Below are 13,889 nucleotides of genomic sequence, written 5' to 3'. Positions count from 1 at the left end.
CAGCAGGGCCCAGCGAGCCCCGGCCAATCAGAGCCCAGGGGCGGCTGGAAGCCGGGGGCGTCTGGCCAATCAGAAAGCAGCGGTAACTGGCACCCGAGTGCCTGGCCAATCCGAAATCAGGAGCCACTGGAACCTAAGGGCATATGACCAATCAGAGCCCAGGGGCAACTGGAACTCAGAGGCAATGGCCAATCAGAGCCCAGGAGCAACTGGAAGCAATTTTCTGGCCCAATAGGGATTGAGCATCCTTTAGGCCCAACAGCACTGGCCAATCAGGGCCCTGGGCCCAACTGTAACCCAAAGGCACTGGCCAATCAAGCACCAGGGGCAACCACTCTCCAACTTTTCTTCCCCAATTAGGGATTGGGGACCCCAGGAGCCCAAGGGCACCTGGCCAATCAGGGCCCAAGGGGTAGCTAGACCCAAAGGCACATGTCCAATGGGGGCCCAGAGGCCCCTCCACGGTCCCTGCCCAGCCCCAGCCCCACCATGGAGCCCTGAGGGCTGCCTCCCCGGCCCTGCCTGACCAGGGACCCTCAGGCACCGGCCCCAGGGGAAGGCAGGGCCCCGGGGAGAGGAGCCCCGGCCTTCCTGCCTGTCCTGCGGGCCGAGCGCAGCCTGAACGCCAACACTGGCTGCGTGTGCCGGGGCTGGGCAGGGCACCCCGGCCCGACCCACCCCAATGGCACCCATCTCAGTTTCGGGGCTCTAAAAATCTTCCTGGCCTTCCCAAGGAGAAGTGGCCCTGTGCCTCGGGCGCGGGGGCACCCAGGTGGAGCACTGCCACCTCCCCTGTGCTTTTCAGCCTCTTCCCCCTCTTTTGCTTTCTGCATTTCAGCAAACCTGGGCCATCAAACCTGGCTTGTGGATTGCTTTCCCATGTCTGCCCCACAGCTGTGGTGGGGGACAGCCCCAGTGGACCAGCCTGAGGGTAGGAGAGAGCTAGGGGCTAGAAATTGGGCAGCACAGGCTCCTACACACACAAATCCCATTTGTTCACCCCTCTGCAGACTCCCCAGACTTTGTTTCTTGGAATCAAACCTACATTTTGGGTCTTCACGCTGGCACCTGACAATCTGCTGCTCCTTCTTCAGAGGGAAAACAAAAAAAAAAACCCCGATATGTTTTGCTGTATCAGAAGATGATGGGCAGTCAGCAAGTTCAGGTGCTGGCTGGTAAGCTTTGCGCAGTGCTGACCTGCATCGTACATCCCAGCTCTGTCTGCAAGCTGAAACGCAGCTGTATTTTCACACATGTGCTTACTTACAAAATCAAAGCTGCTGATTGTTGGTTTTACCCTTCTAATTAATTAAGCTGTCTTTCAAGAGGCATGCTCACTGCTGAGCTCAGGTGGAGGGAGGTGAGCCTTTCCTGGACAAGGATTTTACGCTTTCAGTTATACTCACTCCATGTGTTATTCAGCCACAAATATTCTGTGGGCTCAGCTGACCCACGCAAGGTGGTCTCCCTCTGAGCCTGAGTGTTATCTTTTGCAGTATGGTGAATGACTTACAATTTCCTGTTGATTTTTCCACTGGGGATTCAGGGTTGTATCTAAATCTAACTAAAATGGCTTTATTTTTACTCGGAGCGCAGGAAAAGCCCCGACTGACAGGACCTACTGTATCTCAGAGGAGCACCCCCCTCTGACCCATACCACAAGGTCCTGCACTACACCAGCTGCCACCACCTTGGTCCGATCAGTGTCCATGCACCAAGCTCCAGCAACCAGGCTTGGCAGAGGGAAGGCAAGGGATCCCCCCTCCCCACGTCCCAGAGCCACCCACCGCCTCCGCTGCAGCTCCCTCTCAGCGTGGGGAGCAATGCAAGCAGTCCAAGTGCTGTGCAAGCCCGTATTCCTGTAGCACTCCTATTCATAAGTCTCCTTCTTCCCTAAATATCCCCATGGTAAATAAGCATGAGGACTAAGAAAACCAAGCCACAGGAATTCTGAAAACCTATACGCCAATAACTCACATTCTAGCATGTTACGAATACAGTGTATATTCACGATTAGATCACAGATAACACAAGGGACATTCATAATTCCAGCACACCTCTGCATATTGAAAGCTAAATTTTGCAGCCCTTAAAGTCACCACCATGAGAGTCTTCTGCTCTGTTTCCTGAGCATTTCACTTGCTAAGCCAGGAAGACTGAATTCTCATTCATATTGTGGCTTTATTAAGGATACACTGAGGCTTTACACAACCCTGGTACCCACTCTGAGGTCCCTTTACACTGCTAGAGCAGCATAACGCAGCCAGCACAAGCATAAATGAAAATCAGGCCCCAGAGGTCTTTTCTCCCTGCAGTGCAGACTTACAACTCCCATTACACATTTGCATTAAGGGCTGCAACCCTCCATAAAATACACTCACAAACTTAAAACACATTACAGACTAGCTAGACTCAGCACATAGAGGGGGCTTCTGCTGAGAATATTTGTCCTCAAGTATGACATAATAAAAATTTATAGGAACGGAGGACTGCAAGGGACCACCAATTTCACAGAGACTGAAATCTCGAGTGGGAAGGGAGGGGTGTTCTCCAACAAAGGGGGCCACAGCAAAAGTCTCTTCCACACCCTTTCGGAAAGAACGTGATTTATTTATTAGCCTTAATAAACAGGCAGGAAAGAGAGCGGGGTTACCTGAATTAGGCATTTCTGTATCTTCTGCAGGGTTTTGCTTCTCTTACTTTGCACCAGGTCTCATCGTTCATAGGAGGTTAAAGTGACTTGTGATGTGACACCAAGTTATAACTGAAGGCTACATGGGAATATGTAGCAAACAATGGAGGATCTGGTCCATATTTGATAATATAACCAATAAATAGGACAGAGGACAGAATAATGGGCAACAAATGTACAAACCTGCTACTAATAGGACCTGTCTTCAGGAACACATGCTTTAACTGGGGCTGCTTGGTTAAGACCGCCAGCCCTGGTCATCAGCCTCTCCTGCAGATCCAAACGCAGACCTGGCACACGCGAAGTGGCCGATGCAGGAAGACCTGACTGTCTGCCTGAGCCTGGGCACAGGGTATCGCTGCAGAGCACCGCAGGATACAGGGTGATGGGCGTATGCCAAGCTGGTACAGCCATGGCCCACCCAGCCTGTCCACACGGCAGGCAGAGGCACGCTTGGATCTGTGCTGAAGACCACCATTAATTGCAGATCTGCTGCCTTTCAGAGCTTACTTGACGCTAGGGGCTGAGCGCCCGCTTGCAGCCAAACAGTTTGGATGTGTGTTGAGTCGGAGTCAAGTGTGCCAGCCTGCCCCAAAAATACAGACAGATGTACAACAAGCAAAGTGGTACTTGTGCTGCTGCCTTTCTCTTCTTTTCTTGCTCCATCTCCCTCAACTTTTACTCATTGCGTCACAAGTCAAGACCTGCTGCTCCTCTGGGCAGAGGATGTTTTATAAAACATGCTGGCATGGCTGTGGATGGTCCAAAACCATTTCTGTTTTGGGTGGGAGTCACGAGTCAGTTTGCTGGGCAGCAGCACACCAGTGAAACGGAGAATTTTGGCCTGCTGCAGGCTGACATCATTCACTGTTTTACCAAAAAATCACTTCTCTGAAAGTTTCCTGGTGGCACGGGGTAAGTAATGACAAACATAGCCATGGCAACGACCAAAATGATGAATATAATGCAACAGAAACCTCTACAAAGATTTAAAGCAGTTTTGCACAGCTGTGGTTTAAAGTTGGAGCTGGGAGGACTCTGCAGACAAAAGCACACCTTCGTAGCTGTGTGAAGGACCAAGTGCTTACGTCCCCATGCTGCAGGCAGGCGAGCTGGGGCAGCAGTGCACAGCCGAGAGCCGGGCTCTCACACACAGAGAGCTGTGGGCACTGGAGTGAGCTGGCTCCCTGCCTAAGGCTGAGACCAGTGACGGCATCCGCCTGCTTACCTGGTATCTGTCTGAGTGATGGATGTCATCTGAGGAGTGGGGTGATGCTGTCGGAGAATCTCCTTCCCGCTTGATTGAGGCCGACAACAAAATTGACTGCAAGAGAAAGGAGAAATTCATGCTGTGAGCGTTGCCGAGCTCTCTGCCCTTCGCTAAGCTGCCCTCAAAGCCACGGAGAGCGTCTGCCGGGCTGCGGGGCTGCGCTGGGATGGACTGCTGGGCTGTGGGGCTGGCTCTGCTCTTCCCATGGGACCCTGCCCCACAAGGGGACCAGGCTGCAGGGTCTAGCAAAGTGCAAATGCATCACGCAACAAAGGGGTGGTCATTTTGTCCCCAGGTCTGGTGGCTGGGGGCAGAATCAGTCCTTGCTGGAAATGATGCGTGAGGACCACACCAGAAATTCACACGGTAAGGCGAAGGCGTGCTGACGTGGAGCGGTGCTTACGTGCCCTCGTCCGCCCCTCTAAGTGCCACTAAATCTCTCAATAGCTTTGTAAACTGCACTAAAGCTCTCAGCACCTTTGCAGCGCAACTACCTCTTCCTTCTGTAATGATGCTATTTATTTTAATAAGTAGCACAGAAAAAAAGGGCCTTTTAGAAGGTTAAAAAGATCAGTGATATTTGAGACCTAAGAAATCACTGATAAACTTCAAGTCAATAGTAGGTAAGTCTAAATTCTACACACAGTGAACTCTAGTGGGAAAATTACCGTGGGAGTTTGACAGCATCTAAAAAAATATACACTGAGTTGCAAGTGAACTTTATTATTAGAAGAGTTTGAGGGAAAATTGCAATTTAAAATTCTAATTTAAAGTATAAATTAGCTAAACTAGGGTAAATATAGCCCAATACATTGTAAAAAATGTACACTGGAAATGCAGCTCTCCAGATGTTTGTTTCTGAGAATCAGCTGGCAAGATTCGACAATAAATGACTGCTCGGAGATGTGTATGTTTGCGAAGGGAAGTGTAGATATCATCTGAATTGGACAGGTCAAGTGTGGTGACAACATTATTAAAAAGCATAATACCTTGGAGAAAGGCAAGTATTCCAGAAACATTTGCCTCTGGGCTGAAATGAAACGTGAAAAAATGTGCATTTTTGGAAAGATATGAGCAAGTGGAAAAATGACTCAGCATACAAATCGGTTCAGTCAGCAGGATGCGATCCCCTGGGCTTGGGCAGCTCTCCCGGCGAGAAAAGCACGGCAGCACGGTTGGCATGGGCACAGAGGGAGGGCATGCTCGGGATGGAGGTGGGAGGGAGGATTTGGGATGCTGGGTTCAACCCCACGGGCATGAGATGCCAGCCTTGCCACGAGGGCAAGAGCCACATCCCTGTCTGCACTACAGGTCTCTGCCATAAAACATGGCTCCACCAGCCGTGCAGAGACATCATGTACTGAAAGGGGTCACGGGGGAATTACCTGCTGGGGTGCTCAGTTACCTCCCCAGGCACGGTCCCTCCTGCCAACGCCGAGGGCTGTGCTGGGCACATCTCAGGGCTGGCATGCTCCTCAGCTCAGCCCAACAAGGATGCCAGGCGCTGGGAGGGCCAGCGGGAGCCGGTGGGGCTGGGGGCACGCAGCAAGGGCTGCCCCAAGAGACCGGCTTCTGCTTCGCTGGAGAGAGACGGGTAGAGCAGGGGGTTCTCCTGCCTCACGTGTTGGCCAAACCCAACTGGTGATCGGTTTTGGTGAGAGGCTCATTTATTTCTGGAGAAGCCGTCTGATAACCATGCGAAGCAGAATGCAGACCCCGAGCTCCTGCTGTTGTTTAGTTTCTTTATTTTCTAAATGGAGAACAAGGACCATTTCTGAAGAAGCAGGATTGCACATGTCCTACAAAATGGAGGGATGGAGGCTCAAAGTCTTCAGGTGTGGCTCAGAACAACAGCCCTGATTGCAGTGGTGCTAATGCCCTTTCCCGCCTCTAATAAGCCAAGCACCCTGGAGCTGGGAGGGTTAAATCCGTTTTGTCTTCCAATGTATTCTGGAGAAGGGGAAAAAATACCCATTCCCCATTCCTTGGCGACAGACAGACAAACCCTCCCCGCCTCCAGCTCCCCCCTCAGCTTCTGGTAGCTCTAATCCAATATTATTATGTGAAAAATGGTTGGGCTAGCTATGGAGACAGTAAATTAAACGTTATGTATTAGTTTTTAGCGTGTGGTCCCGGGAAGAACGCCGGCCCCATTTATTCCACAAACCTCCTGAGCACCATGGCGATGACCTCTGGAAAAACGCAGGGCTAAACTAATCCCAAAGATGTCAATCTCGAGGCCTCTTCTACATACACGTGCAGTTTAGATTAATAAACTGTCTATTTTTAAATTGTGTGCAAGCACTTCAATTCTAAATACCTCACCGGCATGTTAAACACAGCGTTAGAGATGCCAAGTCACACTTCCCCTTCACTCTCAGGAAACTTGACTTCATTTGTTTTTCTCATTTCCGTGCGCTGTGCCACACTTTGCCTTTCAAGCAGCCGCGGGGGCAGGCAGGGATGCAGGCTCAGGGGCTAAGGGATTAGGAAAGGCACTTGCCATCAGGGTGACTTTCATTTCTGCATTAGGCTGCCATCCCAATTTTGGCCTCTTTTTTCCCAAATCGTTGTGTTGGGGCCGTTTCCTGATGGCTAATTGGCAAGGATGCATGGCCACGGCACACCAAGCTGAGGATTTGCTGCCCACTGCACCCACACTGCTCACTCCCACCGGGGTCCCGGCAAGCGGGGAAGGGGCAGCGATACGATCCCCATTCCTCTTTCGACTGGCATCTGGGAATACGGCTGTGGAGAGAAAAGGCAGCTTTATACATGGCCTCCCAGCCCTTGTGCATGCCCATGCTGCAGGGCAGATCCATATTCTGGCATCCTACCCCAAAAACATGGTGCTCGGTGCTCTGCGTGCAGACAGGTGTGCTGTACGGCTGTGCGGAGATGCTCCCTACCTTGGGGACCAGCCGCTTCGGCATGGCGGTAACAATCCTTGATGCTGAGATATCCCTTTTCCCCCTGGGGAAAGGCCACCAGCCAGCTCATCCCCGCCTGCTTACCAGTTCAGCCCAGCTCCCCTTCAGGGTGCGTCTGAGCGGGGCTATCGGAGTGAGAGCACCCTCCTCCCTCCCCATTCTCCCCTCCCCTGCCAAACCACCGCTCCCACCATCAAAGACGGAGCAAGGGCCTTGTGTGAGCGGCCGTGCAGCCTCATATTTCTCCCTCCCCTTTAAATCATCTCTCCATTGGGTAAAGGCACTCTCTGCGGAGGTTATAAACCCTGAGAGGATCAGCCTGAGCATTACACCTGGGGCAAGCTAAATAAAAAAAGGTCACTGGCGCTTTTTAAACATGGACAAAAAAGCAGTAAAATGTGTTTGGAAAAAAAAATCTGGCATTAAATCATGACTTTTTGCCTGGCTTGCCTCATTAAAAGTGGCCTTTTGGAAGGTAAAATTATCATTGTAAGTGATAAGATCTTTAAGAAAATAATTCACGGCTTCTTCACCCTTTAATATGATAGCCGCCACCGGCTAATTTTTTTCTTAATGGCAACGAGGCCATCAATCTTGTCTGAGCCATGTACTCCCTCCTTCCTCCAGCCCCTCCTGCCGTGCCGGGCAGCCATGGCCCCGCTTGGCATTTCCTTCCCACCCCTTGGAGCCCAGCTGTGCCGTGCCAAGGAGAAGAGACATGTCTGGATGTATGGCTTTACCCGCTTGTGTCCGCGGATCCCAGCAGGAAGCAGAGGCCACGTAAGCCTTGCTCACGCTGCGAGGTTCACACCCTGGTAGCTCCCGACACCCTCCATAGACCGTGCAATTCTGCAGAGCTGGGCTGCAGCATCTGCAAACATTTCAGCGGTCTCAATGCAATTAGGAACAACATATAGTTCATGTATATAAATACACAGGCAGGTTCGGCATGAATCGAATGTGCATCATGCAGCCAGTGTGCCTGCTGCTGTGATCCCAGTCCATCGCTCTCCGGACCTGCTCCTCCCTGCTCGGGCGGAGGAGCCGCGGGCAGCTCCTAGGTGATGCCAGCAAGGGCACGCGTGCCAACACGCTGCCGGCTCCCGACCCGCAGGCGCTCGAGGCGCGGGCCTGGGGCAGCGCGAGGGGAGGGGATGGGTGTCAGGGTGCAGCCGCCGGCCCGAGGAAATGGATGGAAATTGCCGGCACGCACCGCCCCCAGCCCTAAGCGCTGCCTCTCGCCGGCAGCCGGGGCAGGTGTCAGCGCTGGGAGAGCCCAGCCGGTGCCACGGACATTCTGCTGCCTCTCAAGGCCAGTCATTTGAGAGTATTAAAGTGCTGGACTCCTGCTTTCTGATAGCCCTGGAAAAACACAGGGAGTCTATTTTTCTTAAACAATCCATCACAGCTGCTGTCAGCAGAACAAATACCCTAACCCCGCTTTTTATGTATCTGTATGGCCTTTTTTTATTTTTTTTATTTTGGCACAAAGTGTTCCCTGCTTGATGCATTCAGCTTTAACTCTGCCGTGTAAATAGGTACTTATCACTTAACATGGAGGTGATAGCTTGACATGTTTTCTGTCTCCTGCCCTCCCCTCCACGGTAGGGAAGCCGTCAAAGTGTTGCTAATAGCTGTTATCACTTGGGAACTGTAACCCGAAAGCAATGAGTGATACCAGGCCTCGCTGCGATTTTCCCCCTCAACTCTGCTAGCCATTTTTTATGTTATTGCTGGAGGATCCCTGACACAAAGATGCTACTATTAGAGCTGAGTTTCCTAGAAGCTTTCGGAGGGTCCACATTTGCTCCTGGGAAAGTTAGAGGTAAAATTATCTAGTGGCTTTTAGCTGGCAGAGATAAAGGTGGGATGGGGCTGGGGATGAAAGGCTTAAATGTGAGAAGCGTGTGAACAGTGAACAGAAATAATGGTATCAGCAGCTTCTGGCCTTCGCTGAAAGATTCCAGTGGTCTGCAAGTAGAATAAACTTACAGAAATGTGAGCTACTGATTTATTTCTGTGCATGTTACAGTCACACCTGGGATTGTAATCGAGCTCTGGGTCCTCTTGGGCGAGACACCAGCTACACGATGGGGAAAGGGGCCCCTTCCAGCAGAACTGCCCATCGGCGCACCGAGGATGGAGGGGGAAAGAGGTCTGGCCAAGGTCTGCCGGGGTCTGCCAGCCTGTCCGGCTCCCCTTTGCGACCACATCCCTCTCCGCCCCTCCTGCCGAATGCAGCGTTTTCCCCAGACTAATGGGAGGGCACAGCTGTTTGGCCCAAGGGGAGCGAGGGGCTTTGTTTGCTCATGGGTAATTTGTTTTATGGAATAAAGCCTGGCAGAGATTTTTTTTGGAGTGGCTCTGGTATTCATCACCCCGAACTGGCAGGGAGCACAGCCAGTCAACACTCATCCTACGTAATTTCCCCTCCTTCGCATATCTGTGGGCTGTTCTTGTGTCCTCGGCTTGGCCATAGCTTTGCCACAATACTCAGATTTAGCTTTTTAATCTTTCCTTGTAAATCACAGTTACAGAGGGAGGGGGCACAGATATGGTGAGTGACTTCTCCAACCCCCGCAGTGGGTCAGTGACACAAGAGAAGGAGTTAAAACCCCGGGGCCCTGACACCCGTCCCCTGTTCCTACCACCAGGCATGATACGGAGAAGTTAAATGATTGTGCTAGAAATTTCATCTCGAGCGAGGCAGCTGGGAAGGGCTTAATACAGACATTCTGTCAAGGTTTAAGGCTCCAAATCGTGCTTGCTTCAAAGCTCTTTTTCCTTGGAGGGCTTTAGTGGTCAAATTTCCCTCTAGATGCTGTAATTCTCTCTCAAACTGCTCGGTGAAGCTGTAAAATCACGGGGGTGGGTGGGGGAATCAAAGGGCTCTGGCACTGTGGCTCAGTTCCCAGCTCCGCCGGAGGTCTCGGAGCAGCACGCTGGCTGCCTGCCTGTGGGCACCCTCCGAGGAGCTGGGTGCACACCTAAACAAATTGGCCGAGATGGATTTTGTTCCTGGCCACTCACATCACTGTTTGTTTGCAGCAAGAGCCAGCGCACGGGCTGGACTGTTAGTGGGAAAGATGATTTGCAGTCATGTATTAGGAAGCAAGAGCAGAAAACGAATGCTGAACCCGCCGCGAGAGCTGGGGTGCTTCATGGAGCCCAGCCTCTTCCCCTTCAGTGGTCAGTACCAGCACTTTCACAGGGGATGTAAGTTCACCTGCTAGGTGACAGGTAACAGTCTGCAGCTAATACCCTGAAATGTAGGGGTTGAGGTCTCTCTGGGCAGAGATGATATCCCACCTAGATGATAGCCCGTGGAGGGAGAGCCATGGGCCAGTAGTAAAGAAGTACTCTTAGGTAGCTAGGAGGACCTGGGGACGCCGATTCCCAGAGTTACCGCCAGCTGCTCAAGGAAGAGTGGGAAGAGTTGGACTTATGCTGCTTATACACCTCACAAACACGGCTTCAGTCTAACGTGTGCTCCTCTCCTGCACAACCCCTTGTAAGAGGCAGCCAAGGCAAGAGGGGAAAGGCAAGGGGAGTGTGTGTAGCCCAGGAATGATGCCCAGGGGAACTGCACGCTGCTGACAGCTACGTACAGGCTCCTGGGCAGCCACAAGCCTGGACGGAGTCTGTGATGTTGTCTGTACGCCTCTGCAAGACATCCCTGCTGCCTGGTCTGCCTGAGACACCGCCTCTGACCACGCTGGGGATGCTGCAGGGAAGCTCTGCTCTCACAGAGGTCTGGGGCACGGCTGGCTCAGACACACCTTCAGAAAGTGTCCTCCTGAGTGACTCTGGTGTTGGGCTTCCCCATGGTGACCCAGGACAACAGTGAAAGGTTAGTGAACAACCACACCAGTGAATGGGACCACGGAGGCACGGTCGCTAGCTCAGCAAAAGCAAGGACGTTGTCCTGGTTTCAGCTGGGACAGAGTTAACTCTCTTCTTAGTAGCTGGTACAGTGCTGTCTTTTGGATTTAGTGTGAGAAGAATGTTGATAACACTCTGATATTTTAGTTATTGCTAAGTGGCGTTTATCTTAAGCGAAGGACTTTTCAGTTTCCCATGCTCTGCCAGCAAGCAGGTGTGCAAGAAGCTGGGAGGGAGCAGAGCCGGGGCAGCTGACCTGAACTAGCCAAAGGGATATTCCATACCACGGAATGTCATGCCCACTACATAAACGGGGAAGTTGGCCAGGAGGGGCGGATCGCGGCTCTGGCATCAGTCAGCGGGTGGTGAGCAATTGCATTGTGCATCACTGCGTTTCCCCCCCCCCCCTTTTTTTTGTTATATTCCTTTTCATTGCTATTATTATTATTATTATATTTCATTATTATTATTGTTAATATTATATTTTACTTTAGTTATTAAACTGTTCTTATCTCAACCCAAGAGTTCTTATCTCAACCCAGCACTCTCAAGAGTTCTGCCTTCTTTCCCGATTCTCCTCCCCATCCCACCGGGAGCAGGGGCGGGGGGACGGGGAGTGAGGGAGTGGCTGTGTGGTGCTTGGCTTCTGACTGGGGTTAAACCACGACAGACATCCTCCATCCCTTCCCATGAGCGTGAAGCATCTGTTCCCACTGACACTGAAACTTCTCCTTGGTGAAGAATTTCTTTTCCCATCCCTCCTCTTCCTCCTGGTGTCTCAGACATGTCATCAGAGAAGGATGCTACAGGTGTCCAGGACTCTCCTTGAAGTCCAAATGCCTGAGGAAGACCTTTCCCAGAGCAGGGCCACTGGGTGTGCTTTCTGCAGAGGAGATGGGCTTTCAGCACCTTTTTGCACCTCTGTCTTCTGCAAAGCATAGGCACGAGGCAGCCCAGCAAGAGCAAGCTGTCGCCTTGACCTGTGGGAGCTCGATGGGCTACCTGGCTCTCAGCAACAGGAAGATCCAGACACCAAAGGCTATCACAAGCTGTGGGGTGAGCATCCAAGCTTGCAATCAGGGACAGAAACAGCAGCTGGGAGGAGACAGCAGCGTTCCCTTTGCCGTCTGCGGGCCATGGGACTTCTTGCAGACACCAGGCAGCTATCTCAGGCCCTTTTCCCCAGCCAGAGGCTGGCAGAGCCCAGCTTGCTGTCACCAGCTTTTGTAAGTAAGTGGCAGTCAGGGTTGGATAGAAATCTCATCCTGAGGCTCACTATGCAGGTTTGGCAGCTGCTTATCCAAGTGGCTTGTCCACACTGGCATGGCATGATCGATTGGGCTTGGGCTCACAGAAAGCAAAGGAGGATCCTGAACGCTGTGGAGCTATGTGGTGCTCAGCACTGCCCTTCTCCTCCAGTGCTGCCTTCGCAGAGAGGGAGCCCAGGCACTGAGCAGACACGTTGGCCAGAGCCCCTCAGCTCGCAGCCCTTGCCTGGCCATCACTGCCTCTGTCGGCTCCAATAATAGAAGAACCTGATACAATAATCCTGCATTCATCACATCCCATGTTGAGTGATTGGATTTTCTTTGACATATTGCCATGAAAATTGGCCCAGTGCAGTGAGTGACAGCTCTTCAGGGGCAGGAAAGCGGCGAGCGAGGAACATGCGTTTACATCTGGGCTTTTATTGCCAGGAGAGACATTTGCCGGGGCAACTGTGGGGAAGGGATGGGAGCAGAGCCAGGAGACAGAGCACAGGGGGGTTAAATCCCCTGATCCCAGCTGCACCCCGGGAAGAGCCTCAGGCCAGCACAGAAGCAGCGATGGTAGTGATATTACATGCAAAGGTCCTAAATGAGTCCTAAAGTGGTCTTAAAGCCACCGATGACCACAAAAGTAACATGGCCAGCCTGCACCCCACCCCAGTTCCCATGTCCCTGGGTGGAACCAACCTGCCCCTGACCGTGCTGCCAGGGGATGTTCCCGAGGGATGGGGAGGTGCAGCTCCTTCCTCCTGCTGCTGAGCTGCTGGAGCTGGTGGCCCTTTTCTTGGCACCAGGAGAAGGACTGGCCCGGAAATGTTGCGGCAGTCCCCATGGTCCTTGCGACCCCTTCCACTGGTGCCCAGGGTGGGAAGTGGGACACGGCACAGGTCCCAGCTCTTCCAAGGTGGTGCCTGCCAGACCTCCAGCAATGCCTGGGTGCATGGGCGTGGGCTGCAAGTGCACCCTGGGGGTCTGTCCCCCATCCCTCTGCCTGGGACCCCTGTTAAGGGTGGCCCAGAGGCCCAGCTTTGTCCCCAGCAGGACTTTCTCAGAGGGACTTCACATCCTGATGGGCTATTCCCACCCCATGTTGCAAACACTCAGTGGGCACAAAGGGAAAGAGCAGCCTTCATCTCCCCACCACCCTCCTTCTCAATCCCGCCTGGTTACAAAGGGGCCTTTAATACCAAGCTCAGGTGAAGGTGACAGCGCTGTGTCTTCCCATGCCACACAGGACTTGTCTCCCAGCAAAAGCCACCTAGAAATAATGAATCCTCCTGGGCTGAGAGGCTTTCAAGTTCTCTGAGAAGGGAATGAAAGATTTCCTGATTTCACCCTCTCCCTCCCTGCTCTCCTGGCTTCTTGAAGTTAATGTTCTTAGCCCCAGACGTGACGGGCAAAGGGAAAGATCCATGTGGTGACAGGGGACGATTGATCTCTTTTACATAGAACGACGCTCCAGTCCCAGTTTAATCCCCTCGCTCAAGGCAAATGGGATTCTTTGTCAATGGAAACTTCAAAAGCCCGGCCCTGCTGCGAGATGGACCTTCTTCTTTATCTGGTCTCTGTCAGTCACTCGCTGCGTTTCCCTCCAAACAGCTAATCTGTCTTCCTAGCCATCCTTCTCCGTCGCAGGCGATGTGTTTGGGACCATTGAGTTATCTACACTCAGACCTGACGAGGAGGGAAAGGGAAGCTTGCAGAGTCCAGCTGCTTTCATTTTGCGGGTGCCCTTTCCAGCTCCTTCAAGACGTCCCAAGGCAGCCTCACACTCTGTGGATTTTCAATGGTGGGCGGGTTTGGGGATTGCTTTCTGCTCTGCTTGTTTTTCATGGGAGAAATAGTCA

At 52.4% G+C, this 13,889-nt stretch overlaps 1 protein-coding gene across 3 annotated transcripts in view; it reads right to left on the bottom strand.

Moving 5' to 3' along the window:
• Positions 1 to 13,889, bottom strand: part of RNF220 (ring finger protein 220) — a 226,576-nt gene that overhangs the window by 58,062 nt on the left and 154,625 nt on the right. For all 3 annotated transcript variants that reach the window (XM_050900694.1, XM_050900695.1, XM_050900696.1), the window contains one exon: positions 3,921 to 4,016. In XM_050900694.1, the coding sequence (XP_050756651.1) occupies positions 3,921 to 4,016 (96 nt within the window). The remainder of the gene's footprint in view (positions 1 to 3,920; positions 4,017 to 13,889) is intronic.

The sequence above is a fragment of the Gymnogyps californianus genome, chromosome 8 (genome assembly GCF_018139145.2).
Source record: "Gymnogyps californianus isolate 813 chromosome 8, ASM1813914v2, whole genome shotgun sequence".
NCBI lineage: Eukaryota > Metazoa > Chordata > Aves > Accipitriformes > Cathartidae > Gymnogyps > Gymnogyps californianus.
This window is presented reverse-complemented; position numbering and strand designations above follow the sequence as displayed.